Source organism: Danio rerio, chromosome 5 (genome assembly GCF_052040795.2).
Source record: "Danio rerio strain M-AB ecotype USA chromosome 5, GRCz13ab, whole genome shotgun sequence".
Classification (NCBI taxonomy): Eukaryota; Metazoa; Chordata; class Actinopteri; order Cypriniformes; family Danionidae; genus Danio; species Danio rerio.
The window spans coordinates 3,608,802-3,624,126 of record NC_141025.1 but is presented as its reverse complement, the minus strand read 5'-3'; the positions used below and the strand labels follow the sequence as shown (position 1 = coordinate 3,624,126).

General features: G+C 37.8%; 2 protein-coding genes and 1 long non-coding RNA gene across 12 annotated transcripts in view; 1 reads left to right on the top strand and 2 right to left on the bottom strand.

The window, feature by feature from the left end:
• Nucleotides 1–15,325, bottom strand: part of LOC147843792 (uncharacterized) — a 1,319,745-nt gene that overhangs the window by 1,141,265 nt on the left and 163,155 nt on the right. The window lies entirely within an intron of this gene.
• Nucleotides 2,922–11,772, bottom strand: supt4h1 (SPT4 homolog, DSIF elongation factor subunit). The gene is given in 5 exon segments (NM_001002509.1): nt 2,922–3,177; nt 5,316–5,369; nt 9,169–9,224; nt 10,252–10,358; nt 11,562–11,772. Coding segments are annotated over 5 exon segments (354 nt in total). The 5' UTR covers nt 11,631–11,772; the 3' UTR covers nt 2,922–3,109.
• Nucleotides 11,741–15,325, top strand: part of hsf5 (heat shock transcription factor family member 5) — a 24,463-nt gene continuing 20,878 nt past the window's right edge. For 5 of the 10 annotated variants that reach the window (XR_015489786.1, XM_087250857.1, XM_087250855.1 and 2 more), the window contains exon 1: nt 11,887–12,206. The gene's annotated coding sequence lies outside the window, so the exon portion shown is untranslated. 10 annotated transcript variants of the gene reach the window in all.

Genomic DNA, 15,325 nt, shown 5'->3' with positions numbered 1-15,325 from the left:
AGGCTATAATTGTAGATTTTATAAACTTAATGAAGCACCAAATATGTGATATTGTGATAATTACAGTAATTATTTGAAAACAGACGTGCTAAAATAGTCTTGACACTGTAAATAGGGATCAGTTGACTTTAAAAAAAGTGAGTACAATTAGCATCATTATAAAAATGAAGTCAACTTAACAGTTTCAAGTTACAATGGGTTTCCTTACATTATTTTTGTAAAGTCAAATTGTCACTTTTAAGGCAATTGGTTTACTTGCTTTAAGTAACTAATCACTTTTTATGGTGTTGACAAACTATGTGCATAATTATAAAAATTAACTGAATAATAGTTCTAAGTTAGAACAGATATACTAAAGTATAATCAACTTGCCACTTTTAAGGCAATGGGTTGACTCACTTTAAGTAATTAGGCTGGCTAGTGTAACTATTGTTATCCTATTTTTCTTCTGAGACAAAAAGTTAAACTCTATCTCCTCCTAGAGCTTTCGAGCTATGACCACCAAACTCACACCAGACCTCCAAACTGGTCCGACTCGGGTTGCTATATCCTTTCCGACTGATCAGACTTTCAATTTTCCGAAAAACGTCCCGGGACCGTCGGAATAATCCCATTGACTTAACATTGGACCAAACTTTGTGACCTCATAACCTTGCGTCTGACTTTCACACAGACTTCTAACTGGGCTCATTTAAATCAGACTACCTTACTGCCAATAACTGATGAGCTTTTAACTTTCTGACCACGCCCTAGCAACCACTTTTTGGACCCTAGAAACTGTCCCATAGACTTCCACTGCAAAAGACTGTCATTTACTTTACATTGGGTCAAACTTTGTGAACTCATAACTTTACATCAGACTGTCGCACAGACTTCGAACTGGGCTCATTTAACTCAGACTACCATTGACTTATGAGCTTTTAAACTTTATAGCCACACCCCTAACAACCAGATACTGGACCCTCATAACGATCCCATAGCCATTATAGAGGCCCAGATTGATAACGTCATGCTGCAGTGTGATAGAGAAAGGGGGGTTGTTTTTAACTGTTCATACTGGCAAGAAGCTTTGATACATCATCAGTCTAAAATGTCAATCAACTCCATAGCAACAAAACAGACTAACCTAGCAACTATAATAACAGCAGCTATATCTCAGCATCAGAACATCGTAGAGAAGCGGGGGTTGGCTTGTTTGACTCATGCTAGCACATTTATCTATCTGTCTATCTATCTGTCTATCTATCTATCTATCTATCTATCTATCTATCTATCTATCTATCTGTCTGTCCGTCCGTCCGTCCGTCTACCTACCTACTATCTATCTGTCTGTCTGTCTGTCTGTCTGTCTGTCTGTCTGTCCGTCCGTCCGTCCGTCCGTCCGTCCGTCCGTCCGTCTGTCTGTCTGTCCGTCTATCTATCTACCTACCTACCTATTATCTATCTATCTATCTATCTATCTATCTATCTATCTATCTATCTATCTATCTATCTATCTATCTATCTATATTTTCATACTTTTAAAAACTGTTTAAGCTAAATAAACTATTACTAACTAAAGTTTGTCCTCAAACTTTAAGAATCTAGTTGCTTTTTACAGTGTTTAATAATTACTTATAATATTCTTGCCTTAAATGCTGTACAAGAATTTAAAAGTTCTATCTAAATCCCTTTTGAAAAGCAGATTAAATAAACAATAATCATAAAGAGACTAAAACATAAAATAAAAGTGTAATTAAATTAATAAACATGTATCATTATTAGAAATAATGCATTAATACAACTTAATAGAAGCAAAATATTATTTGTATATTAATTGTCTTTTTTAATCAATATATTTAACATAGTGCAGTAATAATGTTTGCATAGTAATGAAATAATTTAATAAATCAACATATTTAGAATCAGAAAGAGCTTTATCGCCAGGTATGTTCACACATACGAGGAATTTGTTTTGGTGACAGAGCTTCTACAGTGCAACATAATTACAGAGACAGGACAATAAACAGATAATAAATATATTTTAATAATTGAAGTAAGGAGTGAATGCAAATATGATTGACAAGTCTGCAGGTATATTACGATATACAGTGCAGCTGTTATGGCATGTAAAGGTAAGGTGTATAGCAAGTAGTGATGTTTGTTCCACAATAACTATCATCAAGAGTTCATGAGATGGATTGCCAGAGGGAAGAAACTGTTTCTGTGTCTGGCTGTTCTGGTGCGCAGTGATCTGTAGTCAACCAGAATGTAACAGTTTAAAGAGGCAGTGTGCTGGGGGCAGCCCTACTGCTCGCTCTGGATAAGTACAGTTCTTGGGGAGTAGGAAGGGTTGTACTAATGATTTGCTCAGCGGTCTGAACTATTCAACATAGTCTATGGAGGTTGGATTTGGTAGCTGAGCTAAACCAGACAGTAATTGACGTGCAGAGGACTGATTCAATGAAGGAAGTGACAATGATAATTAAACATTATTTTGTGATGTTTGCATTATAATGAAATAAACAGCTTTATAAGTAGGAGTAATGCACTAATTCAGTTGAATAGAAGTGGATCCATCCACTGCATGCATGCAGAAATTTGGTGTTCGTTAGTTGTAAAGCAGGGGTGTCAAACTTAGTTCCTGGAGGGCCGCAGCCCTGCACACTTTAGATCCAACCCTGCTCCAACACACTTACCTGTAGGTCTCAAACGAGCCTGAAGGACTCAATTAGTTTGATCTGGTGTGTTTAATTAGGGTTGAAACTAAATTGTGCAGAGCTGCGGAACTGAGTTTGACACATGTTTTAAACTAATCATTATACTCTATCTGGTAAGACTTCCTCTGGTTTCTGTAAATGAAGCTTCAGCTGTAGTTTGAGGAGTGATGGCGCCCTCTGCCGGTGCTTCACACAAATGACAATGCAAGGTTTAATATATATATATAAAAAAAAAAACTTTTATTCATGTTGAAAATCCTTTACATGGAATCGAATCATTTATCCATCATCATGTACCCATTATTACTCAATAAACCCCAAGAAAGATGCAATGTAAGAAAATTATAAGACAATAAATGTAGACCGTTCACTATAACAGCTGATTAAGTGTAATTTATGTAGAGTTTTGTTTATGTTTTGACGGCTGTGTCTCTGGATCTGTAAATGACGCCTCTGCTCTTCAGCTCTCGCACCACACCTGAGAAAAAACACACACACACACACACACACACACACACACACACACACACACACACACACACACACACACACACACACAACACACACAACACACACAACACACACAACACACAACACACACACACTTCATCAGCAGAGATTCTCTTCAATTTACTGTCTGAATCTGACTTTCAGACTCAATTTCAGACTCAAAAGCTGAATTCCCATCACAAGAACGTAAAACAGGTGTCTGTCATGTTATATATTATTAATATCATATTTAAATAATGTTAAATAAAATAACATAATTAAGATGATTTTAGCTTGAATGTTTTGTGTTGTCGAAAACAACAATGTATTATCAATATATACCAAACTCGGTCCTGGAGGGCCGGTGTCCAGCAGATTTCAGTTCCAACCTTAATCAAACACACCTGAACCGGCTAATCAAGCTTTTCCTATGTATACTTGAAACATCTTGGCAGGTGTGTTGAAGCAAGTTATAGGTAAACTCTGTAGGACCGAGTTTGGGCCCCCCTGTTCTAGAGCAAGTGAGGTCATTTTAGACATTACTTTTGAATATAAATAAATAATAATAAACAACTATTTTAGACCTCAGTGATTTAGCTTTATGGTAATATTTGCTGTATATAAAACTATAATTCAGGCTTTCTACATTAAATTTTCATGAATAATAACATGTTTTATATGTGGTTTCTTAGTAATTGTTTGTGAAATCTACTATTTAGTTGTAGAGATAAAAAGAGAAAACAATAAAAGCTCTACTTGCGTTTCTATAGGCCACATTCCCAAAATTGAGACCTGTTCAATGTGCATTAATGATTATGATTTCATTGTGATTTTTCTTAGGAAATATACTGTAATTAAACTTAAAGTACTAATATTTACACTCACTCACCACTTTATTAGGTACACCTGTCCAACTGCTCGTTAATGCAAATTTCTAACCAGCAAATCACATGACAGCAACTGAGCATCAGAATGGGGAAGAAAGGGGATTTAAGTGACTTTGAACGTGGCATGGTTGTTGGTGCCAGACAGGCTGGTCTGAGTATTTCAGAAACTGCTGATCTAGTGGGATTTTCACGCACAACCATCTCTAGAGTTTAAAGAGAATGGTCAGAAAAAGAGAAAATATCCAGTGAGCGGCAGTTCTGTGGGTCAGAGGTTGCTGGCCAGAGGTCAGAGGAGAATGGTCAGACTGGTTCCAGCTGATAGAAAGGCAACAGTAACTCAAATAAGCACTCGTTACAACTGAGGTTTGCAGAAGAGCATCTCTAAGGCTACAATTGACAAAGGCTCACTAAAACTGGCCAAAAGAAGATTGGAGAAACGTTGCCTGCTCTGATGAGTCTCCATTTCTGCTGACACATTCGGATGGTCTGGTCAGAACTTGGCACCAACAACATGAAAACATGGATCCATCCTGCCTTGAATCATCGGTTCAGCCTGGTGGTGGTGGTGTAATGGTGTGGGGGATATTTAATTTGGGCCCATTAGTACTAAATGAGCTACATGTCAACACCACAGCCTACCTGAGTATTGCTGTTGATCATGTCCATCCCATTATGTCCACAGTGTACCATCTTCTGATGGCTACTTCCAGCAAGATAACACACCATGTCATAAAGCGTTAATCATCTCAGGCTGGTTTGCTAGAACATGACAATGAGTTCACTGTACTCAAATGGCCTCCACAGTCACCAGATCTGAATCCAATGGAGCAGCTTTGGAATGTGGTGGAATTGGAGAGTCTCATCATGGATGTGCAACCGACAAATCTGCAGCAACTGCGTGATGCTATCACGTCAATATGGAGCAAAATCTCTGAGGAATATTTCCAGTATCTTGTTGAATCTACGCCACGAAGGATTAAGACAGTTCTGAAGGCAAAAGGGGTCCAACCCGGAACTAGTGTGGTGTACCTAATAAAGTGGCTGGTGAGTGTATGTTGCAATGTTTTACTAAGCTTTTAGTTAGACAAATAAAAAAAAGCTTCACTCCAAATCCACAGTGCAAATATTGACTTAAATCAATCCCAGACTGTGTGATAAGACAATCGATTTTTTTAAAGATATCATGCAGCTCCAGTCACAAGAGTCTACTCTATTTCACAGAAAGCAAAGTGGCACTAACCTGGAGGTAAGCGACCCGTCACTGTTACTGCATACACACCCGGCTTAAAGTTCCCTGAAAAACACAACAACACTCTTGTTATCATTTACTCATCCTCCAAACCTGTATGAGTTTCTCTGCACTGTTGAACACTCAAGAAGAAATATGGAGAATGTTTTATAACCATATAATTGATGGTAACCATTTGACTACTATAGTTATGCATGGATGAGCCACACTTTACAATAAGGTTTCATTAGTTAATGTTAATTATCGTATTGATTTACATGAACTAATAATAAACAATACTTGTACAGCATTTATTCTTTATAGCTCAACATTTATTAATGCATTATTAAAATCCAAATGCATGCTTGCTAACAATAGTTTTACGAGCAAGAAATAATAAGTTGACTTCTAGTTGATCATTTGGTATCAGCAGTGGTTTATATGAATGGCAAAGGCCTCTAGATTTAGCTTATTTGAGCACAATTAAATATGATCATGCCTTGATTATTAATGATGTCATTAGGACAGTAAGGTCTGACTCTGCTCAGACTAAAGTCTCATCACTGAACAGAAATAATGTCCAGTATAGAATATAAAGTCCTGCTGCAGTGGAGACAGAATGAATATTGTGTCTGACTCCATCATGAGCTTGGAGAACTGCATCCATACATCTCTGACATGACTCAAATCACTGATTAATAAAGTCATCTGGAATGAAGAAGAAAGCGTTCCTGCACGACTCCCAGAGTTCATCAACACTCTTTGTGTTCATCTTCAACGCCTCCTCCTCCATCTTACTCAATAATGTTCATGTCTGGTGACTGGGCTGGCCAATCCTGGAGCAGCTTTGCTTTCAGGAGCTTTGATGTGGAGGCTGAAGTATGAGCAGGAGCGCTATCCTGCTGGAGAATTGTCCCTCTCCTGTGGTTTGTAATGAAATGGGCAGCACAAATGTCTTGATACCTCAGGCTGTTGATGTTGCCATTTAGGATGCTTTCACACCTACGCTTTTGTTTCGGAACCCGTCTCGTTTGCCCAGTTAGCGCGGTTCATTTAGCATATGTGAAACCATCAATAGCGCTAGGATCCGTGCCAAATCAATCGCTCTGAGATTGCTTGAGTGAGGTGGTCTCGGCTCGATTGAAACAAACTCTAGAGCGGATCGATTGCAGTGAGAAAGCGATATGATCCGAGCGCGGTTATATCACAGTGATTTATGAATATGTAATAGGCATACAGCTATATAAAGAGAGAATTATCAGTAGTGCGGGAGGTTTAGGGAGTCTCCTGGATGCCCGCAAACGAGTGATAATCTCCCGGTAATCTCGCGTCTCCCTCCCGGTCCTCAAATACATCGCGCTCCTTCTCACCCCTCCCCACTGCATCTCTCCTCGCTCATCAGACGCATCGCGCACCTTGTCAAACACCACCAAACCACCACCTCCCCTGACAGCTGAGCGGGACTCTGCAAAATAAACCCTGACACTCTGACCAATGTGAGGAGAGTTTACTCACACGTGACTTGTTTTAGCTCTTTTGGTCCGATTAGAAACTTTGCCGTGTGAGAGCGAACAGCACCAAGAACAAAGAGCAACAATTTCAATCCCTGTTTCAGAACAACTGAATCTATTCACAGGTGTGAAAGCACCCTTACTCTGCAGATCTCTCACACACCCCCATACTAGAATGTAACCCCTAACCATGATGTTTCCTTCACCAAACTTGACTGATTTCTGTAAGACTCTTCGCTCTATGCTGGTTCCAGTAGGTCTTCTGCAGTGTTTGTGATGATTGGGATGCAGATCAACAGATGATTCAGTAGACAAATCCACCTTCTGACACTTCCAAATGATCAACTAGAAGTCAAGTTATTATTTGTTGCTTTTATTACTGGGATCCACCACAAGACTTTTGTCAGGTAGTATACATATATATTTATTCTTTTCGTTAATGAACAGACCACTAAAAGACTGTAATAATCATTCTGATAGCAAACATATTATCTAGTTATACATATGTTTGGTATTAAAAATGATGTTAAAATATCATTTTAGTATTAAATAAAGCCCTTAACTCAACTCAAACATAGAAAATAAAGAGTTTACACATTTCCGACAGCAAAATTAGACAAGTAATTTAAAAATCATTTTAATTATGCAATTTGCTATTTACTTTTTGCAAGTAAATTACCCAAAACTGCACCAGAGTTTGTTTAATCAAACCAAACACACCATATCCGCTTGTTAAGTGTGACGTCACGCGAAGCGGCTTCCGGGTCCAAGCGCTCTATTCAACTGAATGGGGAGACTCATGAAATGGTTATAATAAACGGTTACAAAGCGATTTAATGCTTTCGAAAATCACGATGGCAGTATATATGTCCATGCCTAATATCCGATGGTCAGAAAGTGATGAATTTTTTATAAATTGTTACATTTTTGGTATTTGTTATGCAGCAAGCCCAGAGATTGTTGTGTACACTATGACTTCATGTAAAATTAACTTTAATGTGTGATATGAATAAAAAGTGATCATAAACAAATAGGGATGTAACGGTATCAGAATTTCACGGTACGGTAATACCTCGGTATGAATGTCACGGTACGGTATTTATTGAATCATTTACAGGAAAAAACTAAACTTATGAAAATACTCCAAAAAAGTGCCAAAAGTGTCAATGACATACAAATTAGCCATCTATCTGTGAGCTTTGAAACAGGAACTTCAATTTTAATAACAAAAAATTATTAAACCATGTAAAAAAATTAAGTTTCAATTTAGTATTGTTGAAAACTCATCACATTCAACTCACTTAGATAGAGATGGGTTTTAAGGAAAATTATCATATAAATATAATCTGGTAAAAGCTGGTATCTCTGGGTATTTACAATGTCCCCTGCAACAGAAAAACCCCTCTCATTTGGGACTGAGGTTTCTGGGACAGAGAGATATGACTTGGCCCAGGTTGACAGCAGTGGGTAACGTTGTGCATTGTCTCTCCCCCACTTGAGAGGACAAGCCATGAGTGAGATAGAGGTCTCATGTCTGCATCAATCTGAACAGTGTGCTGTATTCTGCAGTCCCCATGACTGTTATTAGTCCTATTCCCCAACTTGCAGGCACGTGCACACATAGGGCTCAACCTGTGCAGTGCACATGCCCTTTTTAGTCTTGGATAGAAAGTGCCCTTCTAAAATGATCAAAAGTGCCGCTGCGACGCGACACACCCTGCTTCCCGCCCTTCAGTAGGCGCGCGACAACACCGCTCTTGAGTATGCGCGCTCAACCCCCCCTCCCCGCTTTACAGTACGCGCGCAACAACACAGCTGATCAGAACGCGCGCGACAACACCGCTATTCAGTACGCGCGCAACAACACAGCTGATCAGAATGCGCGTGACAACACCGCTATTCAGTACGCGCGCGGCGACAACACCCGCTTTAGGTTCGATCATTTCCAGCTCTTTTTTATCCCCGCTTCTAGCAGCACACTCCATTTCTGCATTACTGGATCTGTAGCGACAAGGTGATGGCCACCCCTGGGCTGATGGGAATTGTAGTTTTTGCTTCATCTTCATTCGCCTGAGCAAATTTTCTTAGAAGACCTATAGTTTTACCGAGTCATGCGACTACGGTAATATCGAAAAAAATTAATATTGCGGTATGATGGTATTTACAATACCGTTACATCCCTATAAACAAATGATTTCTTCACTCAAATGAATGGCAGCTAGGACCCGAAACAGTATTACATACGTCACAAACACGTCACAACTTAACAAGCGGATATTAAGCTGAACGATCTCACCTTTGCTCTAAGCATTAAGATACCAGTTTTTGAATCAATCTGTATATAAAACACTCACCGATCCTCTGCCATTTTGCCACCCAGCTGTCTTCTGGACTCATCATAGCAATAACACTGCAAAAAAGACGTGACACATTCACGATCAAATTAAATCCAACCTATTTTTAGGCATGTCTTTGTATTTGTGTGTGTGTTTTAAATGAACAGTATGCCCAAAATCCCCAAAGAAGAAATCCAAAACACTTCAAAACAGACTCCTTTTGTAATGTAGTTGCTCATTTAGTAAATAATCCATTCAAACATCCACAAAAGGCAGTCTTCTCTCTGCCAACTGACCTCAGTCTTATAAACATTATGGGATATTATATTATTGAAGAGGACCAGCATAAACTAGATTTCAACTTTGGCATCTCAAATCATCAAATTAGTTTGAAGACAATTTTGTTTCATTTAAAGAAGACTAACGTTGTATATTCTTTCTAACACTGTATTTTTTAGCCTTGGGAAAAAAAACAAGTAGGTCGCACAGGTTTAGAGCTGCATGAGGTTAAAGTCTAGAAGGGATACAGCTGTGGATATACACATCAATATAGCTTAATTTTACACTGTACAACAATAATTGATATTCTTTCATTACTGTGAGGGTTGTGTTTAAGGTTGGGGTAGAGGTAGATGTTAATAAAATAAAACTTAATGGTTTATTTAATAAATATTATGAATAACACTATGTATAATTACTGTTTATTCATTACTGTGGGATTGTGTTTGGGGTAGACGTTAACAAAATACAATTTAATGGGTTATTTAATCAATAATATTGATAATACTGATATAATAACTGTTTTTACATTACTGTGGGGGGTTGGGATTAGGGTATATGTTAATAAAATACAATTTAATTGGTAATTTACTTAATAATATGAATAAAAATTGTATATAATTAATGATTTTACATTACTGTAAGGGTTGGAGTATGGTTAGAGGTAAAATACAGTTACAGATACAATGAGTAATTTAATACATTATTCTTGTTAACTTTCAGCCATAGCTGTATCCCTTCTAGCAACAACACTTCATGAGAGAGAGTAAATAATGACCATGTTTGTTTTTGAGGTGAACTGTAAGAAGTATCATTACCCACCCATCAAAAGAAGAGCTTGTACATTCATAAACCATCTCTCGGTTGCCTTTCATCTGCAGGTATGATTCACAGTTGTCACATCCATCATATTCAAACTGATCAATCGTCTGAAAAACAAATGAGAAAAACAACATCAGTCAAATACATCCCTGTGTATTCACTTAAAACAGTTTGCCACACTACAACTATTAGCCAGGTTTTATGCGGGGGGGATAAAATAACATAAATAAATCCAAAACCAAACAAAAAGTGCTTCAGCGGTAATTAATGTGTCGGTGCTCTTTGATAAACAACTAAATCTAAGATAAACAACTAAATCTAAGTCCAAGGCACTCGAAAATTAAGGTCTTTATTAACGTGGGTGTGTTATTCTTTATTTTCATTTTCAAATATATTTAAAACTAATCGTACTGTACACACATTAACTGATTTTCCCCTGCCATTCCAGCCAGAACTATTTTTTATGATGAGATGTATATAGTACTTCAGTGTGCCCTTATATCCAGATTCTAGGATCATAGCTGAGTTGGATATCTGTAACTTTTGATGATAAGTCAATTATATATTCCCAGATGTCAGACAACACAGGACAACTCCAAAGCATATGCAGCAAGTCTCCTCCATAAATCCTCTTGGATTTATGATTTCGTAACATCAATATTACAGTTTTAAAAGACAGAAAAATATGGGTAAAATACGACTGAAATAAAGTTTCATTATCATTCAGGTGTAACATACTAACTACTGTTATTGTTAATGACATTTTAGTGTCTGTCTTCTGTAAATAATGTTAAAGAAATATATGTCAGTCAATACACAAACACACACACACACACACACACACACACACACACACACACACACACACACACACACACATATACGTGTGTTTTGGTAATAATTGACGAAAGAAGAAACGTCTATCTAGGTTCCCGACATCATCATTTGTGTGTAGTATCTGCTGTAATTTGGTATTACAATATGTAAACATATTGTACTTTCAAGAAACGACTAAAAACTCAACTATTTAGTCTCCACTACACTTCCTAATCTGCAATTGCCTCTCTGAATATCACACTAACTGTACCAAAAAAAAAAAAAAACACTAATACTACTAATACTTCCCTTCTTAGACTTTACAGACCTGAAACTTGCCTATTGCACTTATTCATTGTTGCTCTTAGTTGTGTAAATTGCTTCCTTGTCCTCATTTGTAAGTCGCTTTGGATAAAAGCGTCTGCTAAATGACTAAATGTAAACATATCGATGAATCCATCTGCTGTGATAAACAATGTCATATTTAACGTTACCTTAACGAGAGAGCACAACAAACACGCTCTCAGGTGGCGCAGGTCTTTCGGGACGGTCTCCAGAGACATTCCTGAAGCTTTGATCAAATACACGTAATATTTATTACTACAATCTTTATAAATTCCTCGAAACAACGACTGTTTAGCTGTTAGCGTCTGCTAGCCACAACCACACATTCGGCGCTTTTTGATTACGTCACATATACGCGTCGTTTGATTGTGTTTGTTTTTTGCTTATTACTTATATTTAACGTTTTATTGTTGGTATATTATTAACAAAATACTTTTATTTTAATTATTTTTTAATTTTTGACCCCTTCGGTGCAAGCATTGCTACAAACTTTGCACAATAAGCGTTTCGTAATGAATATAACGCATGTAATTGTTTAAATGAAAATGGTGGAATGAATAGAACCTCAAAACAAATTGATTCCGTGCTATGTCGTAATTAGAACAGCAAAATGGGTTTTTTTAAAACTCATTTTAAACAGAATGACAGTAAACAACCCGCGCTGATCCCAATCGCCGCTAGAGATCGCTGTTTATTTACGCCAGCGGTCACGTGATTCTCATTCCGACGTGATTTAAATGCGTGCTAAATGTGAACGCGCATAACGGTTTTAATAACGGCTCTGGGAGAAAATGGTAAATATTGCAACTCGACGTAAACATGTTAATTATCGATTTTTATTAACAACAAATAAGAGATTTTGATTATATATATGTGTTGTATTCTAGTATGATCACAACTTTTATATTTATTGGTCATTTCTAATGTGATATTCAAAATAAGGTCTACATTATCTATATAAATCTATATCGATGTGAACAAACTAATTGTTAAGTAAATTATTGCTAATGTGTCAACATTATAACCTTCTGTTTGTTAGATTTGTTTCCATAAAGTTTACCATAGCTTACCATTTGTTACCCTAAATGTCATTTCTCTGATCTGCAGGAGGTTAAATGAGGATTGACTTGATTTGATCATGACATCAATGACAGAACATACTATTTAAAATGATATTCAATAATATTCAATGTGATGTTATCTATATGGACAAACGAATTGTTAAGTAAATTAATAATGTGTTAAAGTTATAGCTTGTTGTTTGTTAGATTTGTTGTTAACATAAATGTAATTTCCTTGATCTGCAAGAGGTTAAATAAGAATCAATGTGATCTGATCATGACATTAACTTGCAACAGCTTCTTACATGTTACATCATGATATGTTAACAAACTAAAACTTAATTTTAAAAAACTACACTTTGGCGTTTGATAAACAATCTACAAAAAAGCTTAAATGTAGGCTCAAACCGTGCAAAAATGTGTAATTTGGTGCATATTATTCAGAAATTTATTATAGCTTACATTATATATAGGTCAAAGGTGTAGTATTGGCATGGACAAAGGGGACATGTCCCAAGCAATATCCAGCAATTACTGAAATGTCCCCACCAATAATTTAATTGCCTTCAAAATAAAAGATTGCTCTGTCAACCCTTAGTAACCTAGATGTGCCCATAGGGTTAAATCCATAGACATATATAGACCATTTTGAGGGATGTAAACAATAACAATGGACTTAATTTATTTCCTGTTTTACATTTTTAATTTCTACAACTTCCGAGAATCCAAAAAGAGCCACATGTGTGAAAAATAATGTTATCATACCATGAGTTATGTTGAATCACCTCTTGTTACAGTTATAAAATAGTGTGATAACACCCAGGAAATCTTCATAGACCAATGACATGACCTACATGAAAGGGTCTATAATAGATTGCGTGACATGCTTCTTAAAATTTCTGTACATTCATTCCTCCTTAAAGCCAGATTGCAGTAAAATCATGTAAATTGACTTTTGCAGCATGGGACATGCTTCATCAATTGTTATTGTATTATTAAGTGTTTTTAAAGCATGAATTTGAGCTGTCTAATACATGCGCTCTAGGGATGTACGTCCTCATCAGTATCCAGAGCAAATCCACGCACCTGATATAGGTGATTCGAGCTTATATCTTGTAATGTAATTCAGTGAGATTTAAAAAGACATAGGGGGATTGGGTTTGGATCAATGTATATGGATATCAGTATATCTTCAGAGTGAGATTTAATTTAGATCCAGGATGCCAAAACATTTTCTTTGAAAAATGTCCAAAATGGCCAAAAACTAAATATCATTGAGACCCATGTGCCGATGGCAAATATACCAAACTATATTACATTAAAGTTGCTGTGGGTAATTTCCTAACTTCATTCATTCATTAATTCATTTTCTTTTCAGATTAGTCCTTTTAATAATCTGGGGTCGCCACAGCGGAATGAACCACCAACTTATCCAGCATGTGTTTTACGCAGCAAATGCTCTTCCAGCTGCAACCCATCTCTGGGAAACACCCATACACTCTTATTCACACACATACAATATGGACAGTTTAGCTTACCCAATTTCCCTATAGCACATGTCTTTTGGACTCGCGAACACAGAGAGAACATGCAAACTCCACATAGAAATGCCAGCTGAGCCAGCTGAGGCTCGAACCAGCGACCGTCTTGCTGTGGGGCGATCGTGCTACCCATTGCGTCACTGTGACACCCAATTTAATTTATTTTATAATATTTTTAAAATTGCTGTGAGATTGCGTTGGAATACTTAATCAAGTAGAATTAACTTTTGCCTTAATTTGCTCACTGATATCTCTGGACTGTCCATCTGTCCAGTGGCAGTATGTACATTCATCTGATTATTGTCATTGAAACATTTAATTTGCAATAAAACAAGCAAACAAAAAGTTAGAATAAATTAGAAATGAGTCTCTGGCAGGGCTGCCCTTTGTTACCAAATCTGTTCATGGGGTCCGGTTTGGGGACCACAGGATTTCATCTCTGTTATGTACAGATAATGTTGTTCTGTTGGCTTGAACAAGGCCCTTCAGCAGGGATGGGGGCGGTTTACTGCCGAGTGTGATGTGGCTGGGATGTGAATCAGCACCTTTAAGTCCGAGACCATGGTGTTCCACCAGAAAAAGGTGGTTTGCCATCTCCAGGTTGGAGGAAAGTCCTTACCCCAGGTGGAGGATTTCAAGTATCGTAGGGTTTTGTTCATGAATGAGGGAAGAATGAAGTGTGAGATTGACCGCTAGATTGGTGCAGTAATGCGGTTGATGTACCAGTTCGTTGATTTTCAAAGCTCTTGATTTACTGGTCAATCTATGTTCCTACTCTCACCCATGGTCATGAGCTTTGGGTCATGACCAAAAGAACAAGATCTCAGATACAAGCAGCTGAAATGAGTTTCCTTCACAGGGTGGCAGGGCGGACCCTTAGGAGCTCTGTCACCCAGGAGGAGCTCGGAGTAGAGCCGCTGCTCCTCCACATTGAGAGGTCAGCTGAGGTGGCTCGGGCATCTGTTTCGGATTCCTCCTGGATGCCTACCTAGGGAGGTGTTCCAGGCATGTTCCGCCGGGAGGAGGCCTCAGGGAAGAACCAGGACACGCTGGAGGGATTATGTCTCTCAGCTGGCCTGGGAAGGCCTCGGGATCCCCTGGAGAAGCTGGAGGAAGTGCCTGGGGAGAGGGAGGTCTGGGGTTCCCTCGTAAGACTGCTACCCCCACGGCCTGGCTCTGGAAAAGCGGTTGAAAATGAATGAATGAATGAATGAATGAATATCTCTTAACCATCCCAATGATTCTCTCTTTCTTTTTTAAGATGAGATGGTGGGCCAATTCAAAGGTTACAATGGGCCAACTTTAGCCCGC